The 22,980-nt window shown below is 45.7% G+C and overlaps 1 protein-coding gene across 1 annotated transcript in view; it reads right to left on the reverse strand.

Moving 5' to 3' along the window:
* Positions 1 to 22,631, reverse strand: part of LOC138296245 (pantetheinase-like) — a 289,635-nt gene extending 267,004 nt beyond the window's left edge. The window contains exons 1-2 of the mRNA XM_069235173.1: positions 22,382 to 22,631; positions 9,535 to 9,665 (exon numbers count right to left, since the gene is read on the reverse strand). Of these exons, the coding sequence (XP_069091274.1) occupies positions 9,535 to 9,665; positions 22,382 to 22,594 (344 nt within the window). The 5' untranslated portion in view covers positions 22,595 to 22,631. The remainder of the gene's footprint in view (positions 1 to 9,534; positions 9,666 to 22,381) is intronic.
* Between the last annotated feature and the right edge of the window lie 349 nt (positions 22,632 to 22,980).

Here is a 22,980-nt window from a genome sequence, read left to right on the forward strand (position 1 = left end):
AGTATTTGAGAATCCCTGGGCTTCTGCATCGTTCAAAGAACTATTAGCTTCTACTGATGCAATCAGAGTATGGTATTGTTAGGAGTACCAATCAAGAGTGGTGTTATCCCTGGGGCTAGATGATTCATTGTGGTGTGGATTTTGTAAAAGTTTCTGCCTGACATTTTGCCAAACTTGTCTCCAGTGTACATTTCCATGCAAGATGTTTTATTTATCTGAGTAACATTAGTACAACCTCCATGAGTCCATTTAGACAATGTACACATAGTGAAGTGACCACTGTTGATTTGTTTCCAGTGTGACATTAGTGTTTTCATGTCACCTTCTTCAGGCCATTGTACTTTTGTCAGCAACATGGCTGGATTTTTTGGCCATCATTTCCTAATGATGTGGCATTGGGTATAGGAAGATTAGCTGGATGCATGACCTTGTGTGGGATCTGTGTAAATAAACTTGGCATTGCCCTACTATTGTATGACAACAGGTAACTGGGGGATACTACATCAAAGGTGATAATGTCTCCTACTTGTTCAATGGGTCCTGTGATTCAGAATTTCAAGTGGGCAACTGACAGTTCATGTGGCATGCATGTATATGGTTTGGTAAATATTGGAGCCATTTTTCTGGAGCTTGTGGCTGGGGGCTACTGGACGTCATGGTAATGTTTGCTAGTCAAAGCTTTTTGTTCAAGTGTGATCAGGAAAATGTAGTGACCCTAATTTGTCTTTGTAATTTCAGCATCATCCCAGGAAAGCGGAAGAGACAGGGTAGGACCAAGTGGGGAAGCAGCTGGCCACAGTACCTCCAGCCATGAGATGACTAACACGAAGGGATCCAGTGGCCCAGAGGGTGAGGGGAGTGCCACAGAGGACACAGGATCACCCTCATCATCTTCTAATTCTTCTTCCAGTGGCCACTCCCTAATGGTGGCAAACCGATCAGGACCTGCTCCTGCCCTACCCTTGTCCGCCACCCACAGTTCTAACTCCATGCTCCCTGTTGCTCCCCACCCAGTTGGTCGAGCTCATTCACTCAAGAGGGTGGGCCTCTCCTTCGTCCAGGTATCTCACCTCCTGCCCCTGTTACCCTTGCTGCCCTAAGTGAGGAGGCTATTGACCTCCTGGGAGTATCTCTGTGGGTCAAACTGCCATTCTGAATGCCATCCAGGTGCAGGGCATCCCAATCCAGCAGATGGTTGCGTACCTGGAAGGCATTCATAGTGCCATGTCTGGCCTACAGAGATCTTTTCAGGCTCTGGCCTCCTCACTGACGGCAGCCGTCCACCCCCCTACTTCTTCCCAATGCAAATTCCCAATTCCTCTACCTGTCAGAAGCACACAGACACATCTGCAAGCAACCACCTTAACACACACAAGCAGCACACATAAACAAAAGCACCAGAAGACACACTGGCACCCAATCACTTAACAGTCTCTCACACAGACCACAATAACCACCATTCCCACAGGCAACACCACCCCCAGCAACCCACATACCATGACCACCATACCCACAGACACCACCACAACACCCAGTGACACATCCATCACACCCACTATACCCCCAGACACCACCTTCACACTCACAGACCTACACACCCCAAACACCACCCCAACACACACAGACACAGCCACTACATCAATCATACCCCCAGACAGAGCTCCAACACCCACAAACACAGACGCCACAGACACCATATCCCCAGATACTACCCCGGAAATGAAGACACCACATCAATCATACCTCCAGACACCACCCCAACACTCATACACACAGAACCACTTCCACATCACCCAGCACCTCCACTTCACTGCCCCGGAAGAAATGAAAAGGCCCACGCTCACATATACAACAGACACCACCCAAACCCAAATACGCCTCAGACACACACACCACCATCAGCACCCAAAGGCAAGACAACCACACCCTCAACCTCCCAAACCCCAATCCCTTCTGAAGACCCTTCCAGTTTTCCCAAGGGAAGATTGTCAGGATCAATGGAACTCTCTTACCTGAGAAGAGGAGCTGTTCCTTTTGGGTTGCAGGGACCATAGGGACTCACCTCTTACCTCCTTGGTCTTTAGTTTGCCCTGTATTCAGCTCAAGATTTTCTTTTACGGGGAATGATGGAAACTTGCTGGATATTGGTGGAGTGATATGAAGAGTTGTGCTGGTAGTCGTGAGGATGAGTTGTTTCTAGGGACAGATATAGAATTCTGTTTTAGTACAAGGACTTATTATTCAAAGCATGTCTCAGTGAACTGTGCATGCAAGAACATTTTCCCACTAGTAACTGACTGGGACGCTATGAAACAAATCTCACCTTTTGGCTTGAAGTGACTCCTGATTTAACATGTATATGTAAATTGTGGCTGAGTCCAGCTGGTTGTGGTATATTGTCGGCAAAATAGTTGACTTTTTCTAATTGATTCCTTTCTGGAAGGCTCATTGTAGCCGATGCCGCCGTGATACTAGTGCAATCCAACAGGGGGGTCTTGCTTGTGCTGATTTCTATTTCTTATCAATGCACGCTGCGCAGCACTGTGGTTAGCGTTTACCTTTTAATCTTGTATTTTCTTATTTCCTACAGGTGTCAAGCTGTCCAGGATTCAAGGAAGAAGGCTTCGGTCTTCAGACAAAACTACTTACAGTAAGTAGATACTCTGAACTTAGGCTCTTTGAGGGTCCGAGGAGGCTTGACCAGACTCTGGATTATCAACGTGAAGCACTGGTTCAAGGGTGGAACAGGTTTAAATAGTTTATGTCTTTTAGTCTGCGATGAGTCATTTAGAATGTTCATGATTACTGAATATGTTTACCATCTGGTGATGAGACATTTAGAATCATGTGGCTGATTGTTTTTATCACCTTACAATGAGCCATTCAGAATGTGGTGACAGACGGTTTGTGTTTACTTCATTATGATGAGTCATTTTGGAACGCTTGTTGGCGTGCTTATTATGCCGCCTTGATTGGTTATGCACATGTTCCTTTCATGAGTCATCAGCATGCTGTGAAACTGATCCAGCAAGTGCACTTTACTCAGGAAACTAGGAACAAACAAGTCTAGGCATAAGTATATTCTGGAAAACAAACTCCAAGTGTCAAACAGAGTTCAAACAATGGTGTCATGTGAGACTGTGTTCTGGTTATTACTACGCACCATTAGCTTTCAAAAAAATGTCCAAGCATGATTCCTGGCAAATATTCCTTTTTTGACCTTGCCCTTTCCCCTGTGACCTCCACCCCCCTCCCAACCCAAGAGGACCCCACCCACATCCCTACCCATTATTTCCACAGTCAGGTCCTCCCATCAAACTTGCCCCCCTTCACGCTGTCATATCCCACCCACCCCAAAGAAGAAGCCCACCCCTCCTACAGAGAAGGCCACCCCTACTAAGAAAAATCCAACCCCTCCCAAATTCACCCATCACAAATCCAACCCCCAACCACCCCCAAGAAAGATCCCTGAGGTGTCTGCATGACCACTTGTAGCAGCTTCCTCTAGAGGTTCGCAGGCAGTGATCGCAGTCAAGCTGGAGCACAATACTGTGCATGGACTGACATATGGACTGGCCAATGGCCTTTGCTCTTCATCATTTCAAATCAATAAACCCAAGTTGTTGTTTTCTGGGGACACATTTGTCCTTCCATTACTTTTCTACCTTTTTGTTGTTTTTGAGTAATTTGTGTTGTATGCGCACAGTTGTGTGTGTTTCACCCTGATTACTGATCCATTTTCTGTGGTTGGCAAGATCTGACTTTCTGGGCAGTGCTGGTGTCACCCAGCACAAGGGTAGATTTTCACTGTATGGGTATGTAGGTAGTAATCCAATTGGGGTGTCATTGCACTGTGTTTTGTTTGCTACAGGAAGTATTTCATCTTGGGTTGCCAATGTCAGCATGTACTGTGTTGGAATTTCTCCCCCTGATGTAGACTGGACATTCGTCTCATGTGTGCTGTTAGAAATGGGGTCTGTGGTTGGATGTCAGTTTGCACTCTGTCTAAGCAGGGACCCTCACTCTAGTAAGGGCAAAGGAGATACACACTTAAGAAACCTCCTGCTCAGACCCTTGGTAGCTTGGCACAAGCAGTCAGGCTTATCCAATAGACAATGTGTAAAGTATTTGTACCAAAACACACAGTAATACAATGAAAACACCAAAAAAGCACTGACTACCAGGTTAGAACAACAGACAATATTTAGCTGAGTAAAACAAGACCAAAACGACAAAAATCCAACATACACAAGTCAAAGTATTAATTTTTAAAGATTAAACTTCAAAAAAGCTCTTAGAAACACAAATGCTTCAATTTGATGATATCACGGCATTGTGACAAATTAATTCCCAACAATTGGACACTAATGGCACCGTTCAAGGAGTCGCATGGACCCCCAAATACAGTACCTTGTGAAAATGAGGAAACAAGACTGGCAAGGAGTTGGGGATCGAGGTATCGCTGGATCCAGAGCAGCGTCAGTTCCAGTGCTGCGGAGCAAGGGAGCAAAGGCATTGGTGTGAGGCATCGGGTACTTGCTGCGGAGCTATGGAGGTGAGGCGGTGTCGATGCAAAGCGTCAGGTCGTGCACTTCTGGCAGGGTCGATTTCCTGGGGTCACGGCGTGGTGCAGCAAAGTCGGGTGTCACGGACATTGGTGGCACAGCACTTCAGGACTCACGGAGTTGTGGACTTCAGCAAGGCTGTGGTGGCATCGGGCCTGCAGGGTCGTCATACTCCAGCGAGGACCATGGCTACAATTGCAGGCGGTGGCACAAGATCTAGCAGCGGCATCAGTCCGGAGTCGGTGCACTTGGTTTTTCTTGGTTTTTCACCAGCCTCTCCTTTCAAGGGCCCAGGGACTGGATTAGGCACCACTTGGCAGGGTAGGAATCTAAGCAGAGAGTACAGGTGCTGGCAGAGGAAGTCTTTGATGGCCCTGAGACTCCAGAACAGGGGGCAAGCTCAGTCCACGCCCTTGAAGAAACGTCTCAAGTAGGAATATACCACAAATTCCAGACTTTGTCCTCTTTCAGGCAGAAGCAACAACTGCAGGCCTACCCAGCAAAGCACAGTCACGGGCAAAGGGGCAGTAATCCTCCTCCAGCTCTTCAGCTTTTGTCCCTGGCAGAGGTTCTGAAAATCTGCTTATATACCTTTCGTCCTCCAGACACACACCAGGGGATTGGAGACTGCATGGTGTGAGGCAAGCACAGCCCATTTAGGTGTAAGTGCCTGTTCCTGTCTCCACTCTAGCCCAGATGACCCATCAGGGTATGCAGCTTCATCCCAGCTCCCTTTGTGTCACTGTCTAGTGGAGATTCAAAAACAGCCCAATTGTCAGTCTGACCCAGACAGGGAATAGACAAGCAGGTAGAGTCACAGAATGATTTAAGCAGTAAAATGCCCACTTTCTAAAAGTGGCATTTTCAAACTGATAATCTAAACACCAACTTTACCAAATTATGTATTTTTAAATTATGAGTTCAGAGACTCCAAACTTCACATCTCTATCTGCTCCCAAAAGGAAACTGCACTTAAAATATATTTAAAGGCAGTCCCCATTTTAATCTATGAGAGAGATAGGCCTTGCAGCAGTGAAAAACAAATTTGGCTGTATTTCACTGGTAGGACATAAAAAACACATCAGTACATCTCCTACCTTCGAAAAACACTGCACCTTGCCCATGGGGCTACCTAGGACCTACCTTATGGGGTGGCAAGTGGGTACACTTGCCAGGTCAAATCAGCAGGTTAAAACTGCACACACAGAGACTGTAGTGGGAGGTCTGAGCCATGTTTACAGGACTACACATGTGGGTGGCACACTCAGTGCTGCAAGCCCACTAGTAACATTTGATTTGTAGGCCCTGGGCACCTCTAGTGCACTTTACTAGGGATTTCCTAGTGAATCAAATATGCCAATCATGGAAAAGCCAATTACACATACAATTTACACAGAGAGCACTTGCACTTTAGCACTGGTCAGCAATGGTAAAGTACCCAGAGTAACAAAACCAGCAAAAACAGCACACAGTCAATGCATGGGAAACAGAGGCAAAAAAGACAGAGGAGACCACGCCAAGGATGCCAGGAACATGTGCAAGCTAGAGTTTTGTTTGTCCACAAATGGAGGGTGTTCAATTGTGCTACCTTCCTTTACATCTGACTGACCAAGTTTCCATGTTGATGTCTGTACCTTCCAGCTACTTCATCTAAATAGGTGACCCATGCTGTTGCTGTTGTATTTGCTTTCTTGACCTCACTTACACATTTTGCAGATTAGCATGTCACTCGGTTCTACTATTGGTTGTCCCTGAGATACATGAATGGCCAGCTCCTATGCAAATAGTGTTTTAGGGGCATGTGCAAAGTGAAATGTGTCCTAGGGCACCATCCTTCTTGCAATGCCCCCGATGCCTCCATCTGTATTGTGCAAGTATTGTTTACATTGTGACCTTTGGATATTTGTCTCACAAAATATTGTGCATCCTTTTGACCTTCATTTGTGCTGCAATGTGGGTGATATGTGTGGGTACATCATAGGGATGTTTCATGGAAGGTGTGTTTAGGTTAAATGACACATCCATACATATGTGTCTTCAATATCACAACAGTCCATGGCATGTGAGCAATGTGAGGGTGTCATTTGAATTATGTGTGATGTTGAGGTGGTGTTATTGTTGTGTAAAAACAATGTTTTGTACATTTCACTGTTCCTGAAACTGGGAAGAGCAGACGTGTTTTTGTGGAGTGTGGCGCTGCAGTGTCAGTGACCTGCCCAAAGGGGGCATCACGTGGCTAAGTATGGGCCATTTGTTGATCAATTCTGAACCGGGACACATAAAAAGTGTACTTGGTCCACGTAGCGTTACCCACATACCATGTGGATGGCAGCGTGACAATCTGTTGTCGGATTTCTGAACACGGGTAGGTGTGTGATCTTACAAGCATGGTGGCATGTATTTTGGGCATCATCTATGAGCAGCTGCAAGACATCTGTGATCTGCTCTATGGCAGCACAGGATGTGTGACGCTGCCTGCAGGTGAGTTTCTGCCTTTTATTCCTCCATTACCGCCAGCTGGGATGTAGTGATTGGACCATCACAGTCACGTTGGCAGAAGCCCACATCATAATCTGTCTGGCGGGAACACTGGCTCAGGCAGCCTCATTGGCCTATCTTGCCACCGCAGTGGTCTTCGCTGCCTGGCAGCGCCAGCGGGACCACAGCGGTCTTTGGTCCATGAAACCGTATGCATCATAATATGGTGGTCAGACCACTGCCACCACCATGGTGGATGATGGACCGCCAAACTCGTAATCAAGGCCTATGTCACTGTATAATTCAATATTTTTTAGTCAGTATCTTAATGTGTTGTTTCACTCTTTAAATGACAGCCTTTAGAAAGTAGCAGGGTCGACTCCTCCGCAGTGGAGAAGGGGCATCGCTCTCTGGCTGAGCCAGCAGATGAAAAATAAAACAATACCTTGCTATCATTTTATTTTTCATCATTTTTCATCTGCTGCTTCAGCCAACAGTGTGTACAGGGAGGGGTAGGGCTAGGCCATGGGAGGTGGGCGGAGGGGAGAGTGCACTAAGTGTGCATGTGTGTTTGGCCGGCACTTGGGTTTCTCCAACCCGACTGTGTACACAGCCGGGCTAGAGAAACAGCACAGACCCCCGGCTTGTGTCTGAGAGGCAGTCTGAGCCGCTCAGACCAATCCTGACACAGCTTTCATGCTATGTTTAGCATGAAATCAGTGCCAGGATTGCTAGGGTGCCTGTGTTGGTGTCCCAGTGAATGCTGGGACACCAGATGTAGAGGAGTGATTAGTGAGAAAGCAAGATGCGGCGGGAGGCAGTGACGACAAGGAGAACCGGTAGGTTGGTGCTCTTTTTTTTCTGTAAGTAGTATGTGATGCGCCAGCCATATCTGTGCTGGAAGAAAAAGTGAATGATTGTCAATGTGAGGGGTGCAACTTACTGAGAGAAAATACAGCCTTGACAAGACATAACTTTTAAGATTTAACATTTCATAATATTCTCTATCATTGACTGGATGGTAACAATCTTGGTAACTCTACCCAGTACATTTTGCTCGAATTGTGTGATACTCCGGGGTAACTAAGGTTTTGGGAGTACACTGTTTGCTGGGTTGAAATCTCTGATTTACCCTAGATTTGTCTCTCTAGCTAGTTTGCAGGTCGAACTGAGAGCCAAAATGTTGCAGAATGGTCTTCATGTTCTTTGAAACATTAACAGTGCCTTGGGAAATCAATTTTAATTGAACCCTAAGGAGCAACTCGAAAGAACGTAGAGGCATATTTATACTTAACTCCATATTTATATTTTGGTGCAAGACAAGTCTAGTGACAAAATATTGGAGTTAAAGTCATTTTTTGCCTGCAGAAAACAACCTTGTGTCAATGAGATGCCAGGTAAGTGTTCCCAGGCAAAAAATGACTCTAAAGCCCTCGCACCTTTTTTTATTCTCCAGTGCAAAAATCACACACGGGGGGAATAAGGGGTATAAAAATGGTGCAAAGCTTGCTTTGCACCATTTTTTAACATCTGGTCATGGCAAGCGTTAAGGGACCTGTGGGCCTATTTCCATGGTGGAACACTATGAAATAAGCCAACAGGTGCCCTCCCCGGGCCCCAGGGACACCCCCACCCACACCAGAGGGACAGCAGAGGATGGGGGACCCCATCCCAGGTAAGTATAGGTAAGTACAGGTAAGTATTTCATTTATTTTTTTAAAGCGTCATTGGGGCCCTGAAATGGGCCCCCCTACATGGCAATGGGTGCAATGGCCATGCACTTGGTCCCCTTTGCTGGCCATTGGGGTGGTGGGCCTGACTCCTGTCTTTTCAAAGACAGGAGTCATGTGGTATGTATGGTATTGTGTCAGAAAATGTCTCTAGGCAGGTTAGAGTCATTTTTATTTTACTCTAACCTGCCTAACGTATTGTTTTGGTGCAAAACCCCCTTCTTCCATACCGCCAGCCCCACCCAGCTCACATCATTCTTTTTACGCTAGCCTACCCTTTGCACCGGTTTGCACCATTCCATAAATATGGTGCCAGGCTGGTGTACAGAAATGGTGCAAGCTGATGCTAAACATTTTGGTGAAAAACTGCGTTAGTGCAGTTTTGCACCAAAAAGTATAAATCAGGGCCTTAATAACAAAGTGTTTGCCTCTGTCTTCTAGTTCAAGGTTATCATTGAATCATTCCTGGGGTCAACAATTACTTTGGAGGGTCCATCTTTCAAAGTAATTTGTTCAAAGACGTGTGAATTTCCAGTTAGAGCTCTCGTCATAAAATTAGAAAGCTGTGTGCAAACGGGGTATACACTGTGCATACCTCTTCCAGGAGCTCATGCTGAAAAGCATGGGATGACTAGAAAGCGGCTTGAATGCCAGTTGAAGAACGAAGACCCTGATTATGAGAAGTAGCTGCCTCTTAGACCCCGGGAGTCAGAAAGAGAGTGACTGCACACTATATGTTATACCCCTTGGATGCTACATACCTCTGAGGATCAGTACACGGATTCCATTCTACTGCAGGGTCAGGGATATCTTCGAGGTATGGAAAAAGAGCCGCTCTTGTAAAACGCCATCCATAAATTCCATCTTCTGGAGTTACAATTATACTTGCATTCTGTCAAAATAGTCAATGGACTACATTATTATAATGAGCTCAGCACTACTCCATCCTAAACAAAAAAGTAAAACTTTAACGCCGCACATTTATGCATTCATCTCGAAAATCAATATACATCAGATTGCTGTCGGTTCTAAAAAACAACGTTAGTGTGAAGACCATATGAAAGATCATACAACCACTGATAAATACCTGTAGAGTGCATTTATGGTCAGCTCAACTTCACAGGGGAAATGAAATGGGAATAAGGACTTTCTAGAGATATCCGGATCACTGCAATGCACAAAAGTGAAGTTCACCAAGTATGGCATCAAGGCCTAAAGCTTTGCAATTACTTATCCCCCTTAGAATCCTTGTGAGTTCATGCAGTGTTATCAACTGTATCAGCCTCTTTGCCTAGGAGAGTCAATAAAAGTGATTTTGTCTAAAACAACTGTCGTTGATGAGGCCATGGGTTCTTGGGACCAGGCAGGAAGGGAACTAATTTTGTGTGATAGTGTTTAAATATTTCTGATCCTGAATTGTGACCACGAATGAAAACAGCAGGTTTGGTTTGGCTATATAAAATATTGTACACAGATATCCTCTACTTGCTGAATACTGCCAAGCTTGGCCCAATCTTATATTCAAACTAAAAAGTTTCTCATAACTTGCTTCAAATCAGTGGTTACTAGTTGTGTCCTACCTGTGATTCTTCCTCACCATAATAGCAGTGTGGCATGTGGTTTTTCATGCTGGAGCAGCTCAGAGCTCAGTTGTCTCTACCATCCAACCTGAGGCTTCTTTTGGTTGACCAAACAAACTAAATTGGCACTTTGGTGCACCACAGGCCATTCAAGATATAGTGATGACTGTTTTTAGTTGGTAAAATACCTCAATATCACATTTGAGATAAGAAAGATGGTGTTCACCTGGAAGCAGGTCCATCCTAAATATCCCTATGGACACTTGAGAAGAAGAAGATAAAGTCAATAATATTCTCCAGGGACCTTAGATAAATCCTCTACCCTGATTATAGTCTTTCTAAAAAAAAAGTGTAAACATGAATCCATCGAATTGTTTGTCTTCCAATTTCTCTTCTGTGTGGCAATAAAAATATCTATTCCTGACTATTAGCATCTCAGTTATCTAGCATCATAGCAATCCTATTTCTACCATGATAATTTGTACTTGGGGCCTCATTTACAAGAATCTGACGCATCGGTCTCGATGCATCAGATTTCTTGCGCTGCCCTACGGTCCACTAATGACGCCATGGATGCACTGTAATTACAATACAGAGCTCCATGGTGCACGCTTTCACAGATGCGTCAGAAATTGTGATGCATTTGTTGGTGCTAAACTCACGCATTGTTGGACTAGAGTAAAAAAAAGATGCTACTCGAGCAATGCAAGGAGGCCCACTTAGAGAAAAGCCCTGCATCAATTTTACACCTCCTCTGAGCAAGCAGTAAAATTCTACCGCACTGAAGTCGCAGAATGACGCAGTGAAATTTAAATTTCACTGCGTCAGTTCTGTGTGACTTTTCACTTAGGGAACACCTACCCTGCATACATTATATCTGGTGCAGGTATAATGTCATGCAAGGGTTTACAAACATGCATTGGGACTAATGTGTCAGTTTGTAAAACTGAAGCAGTGTTTAGCAAAGGCTTTGTAAACGAGGCCCTTGGTGAGATACTGCATGATATCTCATCTCTGTACACTGAATAATAGATTGAATGAGAAAATAATAGAGCAACCTACTACTGTGGTAATGTTTGAGACAGAGAAATCTTTGATTGGATAGTGTGGTTCTCTCTTTGGACTGTCCTTAAGCAGTTTGAATCAAGCTGATTGCTTGTGGGATTCATACGGGTCCTATATCATTCTCCGAAAACAGTGAGGTGCATCAATAGCCATTCATCTCTAAAGTTTTCACACTGGAAGGGAACCCCCAAAAGTTGCCTATTTTCGCCATTACATTTCATTTATACATTGAGTCTTTCTGATCTCTCTTGTTCCAATTGTCTTTCATTAGCCCAGGGCTCTGTAGCAACACACCAATAGACATTCCATTTGGCAACGTATACTAAAATTCCTCCTCTTAAAGAGTGAATATTGTCGAGTTAGACTGGCACAAGGTGTTGACTAGCATTGGGAGTATGAGCTCATCCTGGAAAAATGCAGATTGGGAGTACTATGGACAACTAACTCTCAGACGCTGAATTTTTTGTTTGCACATGGTCAGTGGCCTTCAAGCTTACCAACAGGATTCATAAAAATGTTCAGCAAATTATGGTTCTCTTTTTCAGGAATACACCCTCATTTGGGAACATATGTTGCTTACAATTGTGGTAAAAAAAAACTTACCAACGTGATCTTACCCCTGGGGTATTATCTTCTGTTCTGCAATGTTCTACTTTATCGGCTACTGTCTTTATTGCTTTAGTTCTGGCCAGAGATACCTTCAGCTCCTTCACTGGCCTGCTGTTTATCCCAAAAAATAATAGACACACATACATCTAAACATAGAGGACTTCGAGGCTTTTGGTCAGCCCTCCTTATCCATTGGTCTATTCACATTTCCTTCGCATATTGCTCCTAGCTACAACAGAATATAGCAGGCTTCAGCAAACCGTCCCCTTGGTACTGCTCAATTAGTATTTTTAAAGATAGGTTGAGGTAATGAATTCTTATTGATTTATTAGTCTCTAAAGTCTAGTGGCATTATTTTCATTTGCAGGCTTGGCCATCTTTTAAAATTGTTTGCAAAAAAAATCTTTGACTGTCATGTTGACAGAAATAAAATGCAAACATGCTTCATAACAATTGAATTGTGTAGTTGCTTCATGTGGCCAGGGCTTAAGAATAAGCTTTATATAATTAAAACACAGTATCTTAATGATTTATCTTTGCAAGAAGACATGACACTAAGGCCCGTATTTATACTTTTTGACGCTAAACTGCGCTAACGCAGTTTAGCGTCAAAAAATTTAGCGCCGTCTAACGCCATTCTGAAGCGCCATGCGGGCGCCGTATTTATGGAATGGCGTTAGCCGGCGCTAGCAGACCGGCGCTGCCTGGTGTGCGTGGAAAAAAACCACGTAGACCAGGCAGCGCCGGCGTAGGGGGAAAATGGCGTTAGGGCGTCTTAAAATGGGGCAAGTCAGGTTGAGGCAAAAAAATCGCCTCAACCCGATTTGCGCCATTTTTTTCGACGCCCAGACGCCATTTAAATGACTCCTGTCTTAGTAAAGACAGGAGTCATGCCCCCTTGCCCAATGGCCATGCCCAGGGGACTTATGTCCCCTGGGCATGGCCATTGGGCATAGTGGCATGTAGGGGGGCACAAATAAGGCCCCCCTATGCCACCAAAAAAAATTAAAAAAAATAAAAAATTATACTTACCTGAACTTACCTGAATGTCCCTGGGATGGGTCCCTCCATCCTTGGGTGTCCTCCTGGGGTGGGCAAGGGTGGCAGGGGGGGTCCCTGGGGGCATGGGAGGGCACCTGTGGGCTCATTTTGAGCCCACAGGCCCCTTAACGCCTACCCTGACCCAGGCGTTAAAAAGTGGCGCAAATGCGGGGTTTTTTGACCCGACCACTCCCGGGCGTGTTTTTTGCCCGGGAGTATAAATACGACGCATTTGCGTCGCCGTCATTTTTTTAGACGGGAACGCCTTCCTTGCATCTTATTAACGCAAGGAAGGCGTTCACGCAAAAAAATTACGCTATTTGCCCATACTTTGGCGCTAGACGCATCTAACGCCAAAGTATAAATATGGCGTTAGTTTTGCGCCGAATTTGCGTCGAAAAAAACGACGCTAATTCGGCGCAAACGGAGTATAAATACGGGCCTAAATGACCTAAGTGACCTAAGTCCAACCCCTGACAGTCCCATTTGGTATGTCGACTTCAAAGGAAGAGATGTGAAAGCAGCCCATTCTGCTGCCAACGGTCCCAGTCCCTCTCATAGATAAGAAATCTTTGCTATGTGGTCACTGTTAACACTACTCCGGCCTTACTGCTGTCAGAGGCTAAACCTTTGTTTTGTTGGAAGAGGGTCATTATCTGCCAATTAGAAATGTGCATTCTGTCCCTTGAGCAGGGGTGTGGTTCGAACCACTTCTTACTATTGTGATTATACCCAGAGGATCCATTTAGCCTAAAAAAGTACCCTTTTTAGAGAAAAGGAGAACATCGCAGGTGTCTGTCACTCCCTCTCTGGTGAGTCAGACAACCCTTTCATAGAGTTTCTTATCTGCAACTGGTATTAAATAGAGCCTGCCCAGGTGACCCAAAATTAGAACAGGAATATTTATTTTGTACTATTTGTTTATAAAACACGGGGTTCTAAATGATCATAATTATTATAAGCAATTCAGCACATACCATGCACACAAGGGCAAACATTAGATGGCCCCTTTCATATTCCATCACATATCCCTAATTTGTTCATCGAATCCTATCCCAACGTGTCTAAATATTGTCAGGTGTCTATCTTGCATGGCTGTATCAACATGAGCGTGGCTTGGCTGCAGCCAAGATAGCCGCAATCTAAGGGAGCTCCAGAGAGAACACACTTATAACTCTCGCCATCCGTAAAATAATCCGAATACATTTTGGTCACAGTATGCCCCCAACCGGACTAGAAGTCGGCAGAGCCCGGTAGCCATGGAACTGTGACGAGAACACTCAGAACCAGTGAGGCGGCCGCAGGAAGATCATGAGCTGCCAATGGAGGAGTGGAGTGATTGGAGCGCGGGTGAGGCGCAAGTCGGCCTTGGGGCGGCTGCTGGAGGTGGCCCAATCGTGGACCATTATAGTGATGGTGTTTAACCACCGGGTCAGGGATGCCATTCTCTAGGCTGGCCACAAGCACGCACGGCGGTCTAACCTATGAAAATACCACAATGCGGTTCTTTCCAGACTTTACGTTACAGGTCCAGCACCAGAGACAAAGCTTTGATGAGGTCAAGAAGATACTACGGTCCAAGGACATTAAGAACATGATGCTCTTCCCAGCCCATTTGCGTGTACTGGCGGAGGGCAAATTCTGGTTCTTTACCACACTGTCAGAGGCCAGGGACTGGGTGGAGGGCTGCTGTGCAGTCGGAAAACAATTCCCCAGAGGCACAAAGACAACCCGTGTCACAGGTCAGCAAGAAAAAGACACGGTGGTGCAACCTGTGACAAATACAATGGATCATGATCCACCTGAGAGCTGACTCTTGCCAAAGTGGCATATGCTGGGAGGGGCCCATTGTCAGACTTGTGGGTGAGGTAGTGGCAGGGCTAGAGGTTGATGGAGACCACATATGCAATTTGAGCCCTGATATCATCCATTTCTAATGTCCAAAGTGCAGCAAAATTACATGATTGGGTGGCCGCTGGGGGTGGAAACACACAACCAAAGAATAGTTGAACTAGGACCTAGAACTAGGTGTAATGCAAAACAGATGTATGGTTAGAAGTGTTGGCTAAGAGGGCTTTTTGAATTGTGCTTGGTGATGCCAGCTAGTCCTTAACTAGTTATGTTGACTCTGGGGTGACATGCGCTCTGCAAGTTGGGGGGGTGGGTGGATTTAAGCCTACTCTGCAGGGTAGCAGGATGGTGGGGTGTTTATGGGGGAATTTTGTTCTGTGCCATGTTGTGGTGCTTTAAGAGTTTACTCTTTTCGTGCTCCACTGGACTATATCCCCAGTGTTGGGGCGCAGCCACAAATTGATGGGGGGTGAGTTGTTGGGTCACGGCTGTGTGGAGGGGGAGATTATTACACTACCTGACGCACCATTGGAGCTTAGGAGTAAATCAGAGGTGAAAGTCATGACCTGCAATGTCAATGGCCTCAGTAATAAAATCAAACGCGCTGTAGCCCTTCAATAAATTAGAAGGCATGCAACAGACTTTGTCCTGTTACAGGAAACCCACTTGAAAGGGAGCAAACATAAGGCATTGGATCGAATGGGTTCCCTTGTCACACATGCAGGCTATACGTCTAACTCCAGGGGAATGGGAATATTGGTTAAATAGTCTGTGCCCTATACCTCCGGGCAATACACGGGTGGATCCGCTTGGTAGATTTGCAGTGCAGGCAGGTACCTAGGAGGGCCAAATGCTAACATATGCGCTGTCTATGTGCTACCACGGCTTCATATTGAAACCTACCAGGCGCTGGGTGAAGTACTGCTGGAACTGCCTAAGGGTACCTGATTTTGGGAGGTGACATGCATGATATTATGGACCTGTGGAGAGATAGATTGACAGGAGCGGGGGGAGGAGTTAGTTCACTCAAGACAATTGTGGAGGCAATGGTGGGAGCATAATTAGGTGGGAAGCCAGTACACATATTTCTCAACAGTACACAACAGTTTTTCAGAAATAGATGATATCTTCAAATCGCACTGCCAGGTGGGATAGTTCTATGGGGCTACACACCTTGCATGGGGTGTAACCGTTCACTCCCCAGTGGCTGCAGCGCTCGAGGACCCAAGCAGGGACTGGAAGCTACCCCAAGGTTTGGCCTGTGGTATTTTAAAAATGCCGCCTTCCAGGACAAAATACAGGAACGGACCACTGAGTATTTCCAGGACAATGAGGGGTTGGTAACCTCGCCAAGTACCCTCGGAGAGACTTTTAAAACAATAATCTGGGACCAGACCCAGGGCCTGATTGGAGGGATAAGAAAAGAAAGAACAATCCCTCCAGTGTGAGAGGTTGGAAACAGAAATTGCAGCTCTGAAGTCAGCAATATTTCAGGGAGGGTGGCTAAGCCCTAAGCAGAGTCATCGGTTCTGGCAACAGGAGCTCAGAGACCTGGTAGAAAATAAGGCGAGAACATGCACGCTTGCCACCCAGCATTGGGGACCAGGCCAACAAACTAACAGCCTGGCTTGCGTGGAGATACAAGGAGAGAGACTGGGAAGTAACACTCTGGGACACAACAGGGGCAACATATACTGCCAGTGAGAACATAGCTGAGACCTTCAGCAAGTACTGTGAATAGCTATATGCGTCCAAGATTACGTACTCAAGCGAAGACTGAGCTGATCACCTGGGGATGTCCCCCTCCGAGACCTCTGCAGTGAGGAACAGGCGGCACTAGAAAAATACTTGTCAGAGAAAGAGGTGGGACAAGCCATTAGAGAGTTGCAATCCGGGAAAGCAGATGGGCTGAATGGAATACCGGTCGAGCTATACAAATGTGTGGTCAAACACACCACAGAACATATTTTACAAATGTTTTAAGCAGCTAGGAAAGAGGGAATCCTTCCAGTGGATCAAAAACTGGCCACCATAGTAGTAATTCCAAAGAAGGGTAAAGACCAAGAGGCTTGTAGTTCATACCGGCTCATATCTCTCCTGAATGCAGAGGTCAAGGTTCTGGCAAAGACTTTAGCCAACAGACTGAGAAAGGTAATAACAACAGTGGTTCACCCAGACCAGTCTGGATTTATGCTCCATACGGGTTCCAGACTCAATCTTAGACGCCTATACGGGGTCTTTCACATGACTGGGGCTCCCGGCCACAAAGACGCAGTTGTGCTCTCCCTGGACTCCGAGATGGCCTTTGACAGAATTGAATGACTGCACCTGTTTGCTGCCTTTGCCAAGTTGGGTTATGGCCCTCCGAATTGCGCATGGATTCAACTCCTCTATCAGGCCCCCTCAGCGCGAGTGAGGGTGAACGGGGTGCTCTACTGCCCATTCGCTCTTGATAGCGGAACGAGACAGGGGTGCCCCTGTCCCCAGTGACTTTCACACTGGCACTGGAACCCTTGGCAGCTTCGATTCAGCAGGACCCTTTGGTGCAGGGGATTGTGGGAGGTGGAGGGTGGGAGGAGCGTATCTCCCTCTACGCAGACGATATCCTTCTCTATGCTACACGACCTTGCACCACAGTGGACAGACTACTCCACATCTTCCAGATTTTTGGTAGCTATTCTGGATACCAGATCAACTGGGACAAGTCCCTTGGTTTTCCCCCTCACAGAAAACACCCCTACATTGCCATCACACTGCACCACCCCAGTAGCAACAGCTGGGTTCCGATTCATTGGAGAAAATTTGCTTTCTCAGTTGGATCACCTCCATGGTGATGTTGCCCACTGGGAGGGACTCCCGGTGTCCCTGATGGAATGCGCCCTGCTATCCCACACCTGCTATACAACCTCCAGAACACCCCATACAAGGTGCCACCCATGGTGTTCCAAATAATAAACAGTGAGCTGCAGAGTCTTCAATGGGATGGAGGTAGTTCACGCATCTCCTTGCTTAAAATCCAAAGAAGTGTGTTTGAAGCGGGGCTGGCAGTTCTGGATATACACACCTACTACTGTGTGGCACAATTGTGTATGATAAATGGTTACGAGTGTACAGAGAGGCAATGGGTGACCAAGGCTATCCATCAATTTTATATGGTGGACCGCAGGGACCAGCTGCCACTTCGAACTCAGTTGCTGGTGAGGGCATAGAGGGAGGCTAATAGATTCTTGGGATGGGAAGGTAAGTTTACAAACAGAACCCCACTGTGGGACAGTTAACTGCTTCATGAGGCTGGGAAACTGCAGGACTTTAAGAAATGGGAGATGATTAAAATAGAACATCTGGAGGGGAGGGTAGGTGCCGTGTTTTGAGGCCCTAAAGAGAGAATATGAGATAGGAAGGTCTGAAAGCTTTAGATTTCTGCAACTGGGGCACGCGGTACGCAGGAACAAACTAGAGGGGAAACAATTGCCAGAACTGTCTCCACTAGAAGACAGATTTTTGTCAGACCCCATGACTTACAAGGCCATCTCCCTGATATACAGGAAATTAAATAATAACTCACCTAACCCTATGCAGCCATTAAGGGCAGCTTGGGAGGGCGACCTGGGTTAATCGAAGACGGTGACTGGGCGTAGGCAGTCCAGAGCTCTAGAGAGGCTGCAATAAGGGCCCACTTCTGGTTGTAACAGCTAAGAGTCTTACATTGAGCATACTACTCTAGGTCAATGCTGCATAAACTGGGACATAGTGAATCCAATCTGTGTGCTCGGGGATGTGGTGAGGTTGGATCCTTCTTTCACATCCTTTAGGAATGCCCTTTAATTCAAGGATATTGGGGGAAGGTGGTACAAATGATGAACAAGGTTATGGGTCTGCACATACCACTGGAAGCTAGATGGCTTGTCTCGTGTATCACGGGAGAAGAGGTGTGGGCCAAATATGTGAAGATCTGGTTGCAGATGGCAGCCGGGGTCACCAAATTAAATACAGCAAGGGAGTGGGGAGCAAGCGGACCCCCCAGTGTATCGGATTGGGAACATGACCCGGACTGGTGCCTGCAGGCAGAGCCAGTGATCTATAAAAGCAGGGGATGTGAGAAGACGTACGAGAAAATATGGTCATGGTGGATTTCCTACAGAGACATGGGGGTATAATTTGGGCAGGGGAAAGGGTTCAGGAGGCCAGGGAGGGGCAGTAAAAACTGATTTAGTAGGATAAAACCACATGATTATGCTGGTAATATTGTTACTTAACCATGAAAATATGCCTACAGGTCCCCTTACGCCTGCCCATACCCAGGTGTTAAATAATGGTGCTAAGCAAGCTTAGCACCATTATTTAAGGCCCCTATCCCCGTGCTGGATTTTAGCACAGGGGGATAAATATGGCACAAAGGCCATATCGTCCTTTTCTGGACGGGAATGCCTATCTTGCATCTCATTGATACAAGGTAGGTTTTCCCATCCAGAAAACAATGTTAACTCCACAACTGTGGCGCTAGACGTGTCTAGAGCCAAAGTATAAATATGGAGTTAGGTTTGCGCTGAATTAGCGCAAAAAATAAATTACGCGAATGCAGCACAAACAAGTATGAATATGGGCCTAAAAATTTTCTGCCTGATGACTCCTTATGTCTGTATAGTCCATGATCTTCTTGCACATCAGCTTGTGGGCCCTTTCGAAGTCATGCAAGCCATGGAAGAGTTCCATCAGAGGAGGATGACGTAGTGGTGCACTATTGGAGAAACCAGAGTCGTACTAATACACATATCTACCAATCTAGCATATCTTTAGAAACAAAACCATTCAGGGTTTAAATATGTCACTGCAGGCAGCAAGTACTGTTAGGAAAGCTCTGCAAGGCTTTTCAATAATACCATCCCCTGACACCGATGAAAACATTTTACCTATTGGATGTAAAAATAATATATAAAACATTATTAAATATATTTGGCATTAAAAAGAAGGGAGAGAAAGTAAAAAACTGCATTTGAAGAGACATCCTAAACTCGTTTTGGGTCCTGCAGATGAAAGGTATAGGGGTAACAACTCTATTAACTAGACTTTCTTCTTTTGCTTTACTATGTGTTTTTGCTTAGTAATATACAATTTTACACCCTGGTGTACAGATTGATGTAGTGCCAAATTGTGTACAAATGTCATTGTACATATTTTTAGTGCTCTCAAGATGCTGGCCCTCATTATAACTGAGGGGGAAATAATGGACATATATGTTTGCGAATTACAACATTTGCTACAAGCATTAGCCTGGCAATTTTCTGCTGATAAATTTCAGCAGGCTAGGGTCATAATTGTGAGTGGCTCATTAAATTCTGTGCTGTACGTTAACCTCGATTTACGCATGGGACGATATTACAGGACTGGTTTTATTTAAGGCCTCCGATAATTATTTAAAGTGTTACTAATCAAACATTCATTACATTTTGGTTGGTCAAACCTGCTGAAATGTAATAGGGTAAAACATATGGTATTTACCATATAATGCGAACTTTGGTGTGTTAAACACCAAAATCGCCATGATGTTCCCCATATACTCATAATAGATGTTAATTGTCGCACCCGATAAATAAGGTACTCTGTGATGTCGTTATGTATCAGGGGAGATAAATAACCTCTAAATAACCCCTAAATCTACTGATATGTACTGGGAGAAAACATGCAGTAAATTCTGATACATGTGGAATTAAGCAGAGGGCGGAGGAGAGTTGCCTCCATGCCAGCAGCGGCAGCTGCAAAACCTCTACAAGGAAACAATAACAAACAGTGTTTGTTATCGTTTCCTTGTAAAGGAGTGGGGCCACGGGGGTGACATGCACTGAGTGGGAGTGCTCAGCACTCCCCATCAGAGCGCATGTGTGTTTGGCCGGCCGGCTCACTCCAGCCCAGCAACACTGCACAGGCTCCAAGTCTGCTTTGAGCAGCGTCAAGATTGGCCGCAGGGCAGGCTGGGAGCCTGTGCCTGCAGCCAGCAGAGGAGCAGTGCGCGGTGCTTGTGAGCTAAGGTAAGTTTATTTTATTATTTTTTTAATTTTATTACTATTTCTCCCCCCACCCGCGCTCGCCACCCTGCCCCACACCCTTTAACACCTGAGAGCCGTGACTGGAATTAAGTGGAAAAAACTCCCAATTCTCCATGTAATCCTTAAATTTTTTTAGAGGAAAACTCGAAAGAATTTTGGCCCGTATTTATACTCCGTTTGCGCCGAATTAGCGTCGTTTTTTTCGACGCAAATTCGGCACAAAACTAACGCCATATTTATACTTTGGCGTTAGACGCGTCTAGCGCCAAAGTATGGGCAAATAGCGTCATTTTTTTGCGTGAACGCCTTCCTTGCGTTAATGAGATGCAAGGAAGGCGTTCCCGTCTACAAAAATGACGGCGACGCAAATGCGTCGTATTTATACTCCCGGGCAAAAGTCACGCCCGGGAGGTGGCGGGTCAAAAAACCCTGCATTTGCGCCACTATTTAACGCCTGGGTCAGGGTAGGCGTTAAGGGGCCTGTGGGCTCAAAATGAGCCCACAGGTGCACTCCCCTGCCCCCAGGGACCCCCCCTGCCACCCTTGCCCACCCCAGGAGGACACCCAAGGATGGAGGGACCCACCCCAGGGACATTCAGGTAAGTTCAGGTAAGTATAATTTTTTATATTTTTTAATTTTTTTTGGGTGGCATAGGGGGGCCTTATTTGTGCCCCCCTACATGCCACTATGCCCAATGACCATGCCCAGGGGACATAAGTCCCCTGGGCATGGCCATTGGGCAAGGGGGCATGACTCCTGTCTTTACTAAGACAGGAGTCATTTAAATGGCATCTGGGCGTCGAAAAAAATGGCGCAAATCGGGTTGAGGCGATTTTTTTGCCTCAACCTGACTTGCCCCATTTTAAGACGCCCTAACGCCATTTTCCCCCTACGCCGGCGCTGCCTGGTCTACGTGGTTTTTTCCACGCACACCAGGCAGCGCCGGTCTGCTAGCGCCGGCTAACGCCATTCCATAAATACGGCGCCCGCATGGCGCTTCAGAATGGCGTTAGACGGCGCTAAATTTTTTGACGCTAAACTGCGTTAGCGCAGTTTAGCGTCAAAAAGTATAAATATGGGCCTTGTTTTTGTACGTGCCATGAACTTTAAGATGCTCATAACGTAAAACCAGTGCAATTCAGCAAAAAAGCATAGAGAGGGGCCAAATTCGTTCCTGTGTGTTATCCCGTATCTATCCACCAGAACACCAGGAGAAAATGGTCTTTATGCCCAGAAGGTTTTGCACTATATTTTAATCCCAGAATGTAAATGGGGGCTCCGTTAGTCAAAGCAAATCTATTCATTTTATTAGGAGGCCTATTAGCTTGAAAACAAATTCTAGAAATACATAGCGGCTATACCAACTCACAATGTTTCTTTGGGTATTTTAGAGATTATGAAAATCAATAGTATTTACCTGTTCTGCTGCTGTTTTGATTGCCTTTTCTAAAATGTCGATATTTCTGTTCATCATTTTTAGAGCCTCGGCGGGAGTGACAGGCGTTTCTGTGGCATCTGGCAATACAACAGCATGTTCATACACTGCTGCAATGTAGGTGTCCATGGTAAGCACTTTATAGACTGAGAGAATATAAAAGAAAAAGAAAATATTAGTCAAAAAGGCGGCCATCTCAAGCACAGAAGTTAGACTTCCGAGAGCAACTTGAATAACAGTGTGTGTGTCGCAAAGTCCATCTGACATCGGGTTACCTTAGAAACTATTGATTGCAGTCATATGAGATAAAGACATTACGCAATAGCATTAGTGGGCCATGGATCAAGCCATTTGACGTACTAATGCAGCCAGCCGCAACATGTCTAAAACAAACAGCCACGTTTTGCTGACATTTTCACACACGCTTTGTTTTTCTGCCAAAGTCTTAGTGCCACAAAGCTGAGAATCCCAAAGTACTCCAGTTACAATTGTCTGCACAATACTACTTGATAAAAATCCAACGACTAAGCTATTTAAAGAAGATAAAAGTTCATCGTCCTATTCTTAACCAGCGACCATTC

Source organism: Pleurodeles waltl, chromosome 5 (genome assembly GCF_031143425.1).
Source record: "Pleurodeles waltl isolate 20211129_DDA chromosome 5, aPleWal1.hap1.20221129, whole genome shotgun sequence".
NCBI lineage: Eukaryota > Metazoa > Chordata > Amphibia > Caudata > Salamandridae > Pleurodeles > Pleurodeles waltl.